The following is a 1,632-nucleotide window of genomic DNA, read 5'->3' as shown; positions in this document are numbered from 1 at the left end:
CTGAAAATATAAATTAATACCACTATACAAAACATAATTCTGAAAAGTCAAGGCATCAGACAATGAAAGAACTGTACAGAGATGAGTCCAACCAGGAAGTTTTTATGAATTTTGTAGGCCCTGTTGTAGAGCCTAACTATGGTTCAAAGATTTCATTTGTTGTAAGAGACCAAACAGGTAAACAGWACRACATGRTKGAGAGTATAATGACATGAAGATAGATATTTGAAACGTAAGATGTCAGATTGGATCTAATTTTTGAACAAACGTATAATTTCTGTTTCAACTTAGTGGTTAAGACTTGTACATGATCACGATAAGTCAAATGAGAATCCAAAGTAATTCCAAGATATTTGTAGGTAGTGACAATATCAAGGGGTTTGTTTAAAAAGTGAGTTGATTTGTTATATTGACACGTCTATTTACACGTTGACATGTGCTCTAAATGATGGTTGACTTGTGCACAGTTTATTCAGTGGTATCATTTCTTCATTCAAATACTTTTATTTTTTTCAGGTTTACAAAAGAAAAAATGAAGCTGCAAAGAAGGAATACCTAAAAGCACTTGCAGAGTACAGGGGGGGCAAAATGTCTCAGGTGAGTAAAATTTAACTATGTAACGGTGTAAAACTTTTTTCTTTCTGTCCATTATTTTCACACASTAAAAATGTTGAGAATTGCATAATCCCTAATCTACACTACATGTGGTTCTGCTGCGCTGCATCTGTTTGAAACTTCTGATTTCAAAATAAAATCCACCTGCATTATGTTTGTAAACATATGCTGCACGCTACATGTTGCCATCTGCTTCCCAAACAGAAAAATACATTTTGACACCATTTGTGTATAAATAAGGTATATCCATATATTTATTAATATAGCTGGGATTTTGACAAAATTAGTCTGTTTTTGGTGAATTATTTTGACCAGAGTAGAGCTGCATCTGGTGTAAATTAGGGGCAACACGTCACATCAATCTGTAGGCTCTTTTCTGCTTCCTCTGGCCATTTGTTAGTCATATTTGGAGTCGGCCACGTCCCGCACTGACATGAGCTTTCAGAAATGAAGCGAGGTTTGCGGGAGCTCCAAAATGGCGTGGATCAGAAGTTAGCTGTATAAATGTGTTGGACATTTCCCTCGTGTTATTTCAAAAGTCACTAAATTAACTCTGTTTGAGTTTAACACRTCTTTTAAACTAAACACAAAGTTGCTGTGTGTCATCAGCAATATTCCCTTGGTGATAAATTTGTTGTTTAATCTTGCGGCTGGAGGGTCACAAACCAGATGTCGTCACTCAAAATAAGGAACTCAATAACTCTTTGAATTTACTAGTTGAATTTAGACTTTGAATACATAAAAATTCTTGTGTATTCTTATTTATTTTGAGACCATATTGACCTTTTACTGTATTTTGTAGTCTTCTTTCATGGCTGTCATATAATTAGCTGGAGGTAGCTTCAGTGTTGGGGTAGTATTTGTTAGTGCAGGGCTTCTCAAGCCATTTGAGTCTTGGGACCCCTTAAAAGGGCGAAAGAATTTCAGGGACCCCCTCATAAACCCCATGCTGTTTTAAAAGATAATTTATTGTCATTTCAACCCATAAATGCCATGGGAATATATATATATATATTT

The 1,632-nt window shown here is 35.2% G+C and overlaps 1 protein-coding gene across 2 annotated transcripts in view; it reads left to right on the top strand.

The window, feature by feature from the left end:
* tox4b (TOX high mobility group box family member 4 b) overlaps positions 1–1,632 on the top strand; it is a gene marked incomplete in the record, with an annotated part of 16,828 nt that overhangs the window by 8,596 nt on the left and 6,600 nt on the right. For both annotated transcript variants that reach the window (XM_014021839.1, XM_014021838.1), the window contains 1 exon segment: positions 517–597. In XM_014021839.1, the coding sequence (XP_013877293.1) occupies positions 517–597 (81 nt within the window).

This window comes from Austrofundulus limnaeus, unplaced genomic scaffold (genome assembly GCF_001266775.1).
Source record: "Austrofundulus limnaeus strain Quisiro unplaced genomic scaffold, Austrofundulus_limnaeus-1.0 Scaffold307, whole genome shotgun sequence".
Taxonomy (NCBI): Eukaryota; Metazoa; Chordata; class Actinopteri; order Cyprinodontiformes; family Rivulidae; genus Austrofundulus; species Austrofundulus limnaeus.
The sequence above is the reverse complement of the archived record's forward strand: the minus strand, read 5'-3'. Positions and strand labels throughout refer to the sequence as shown.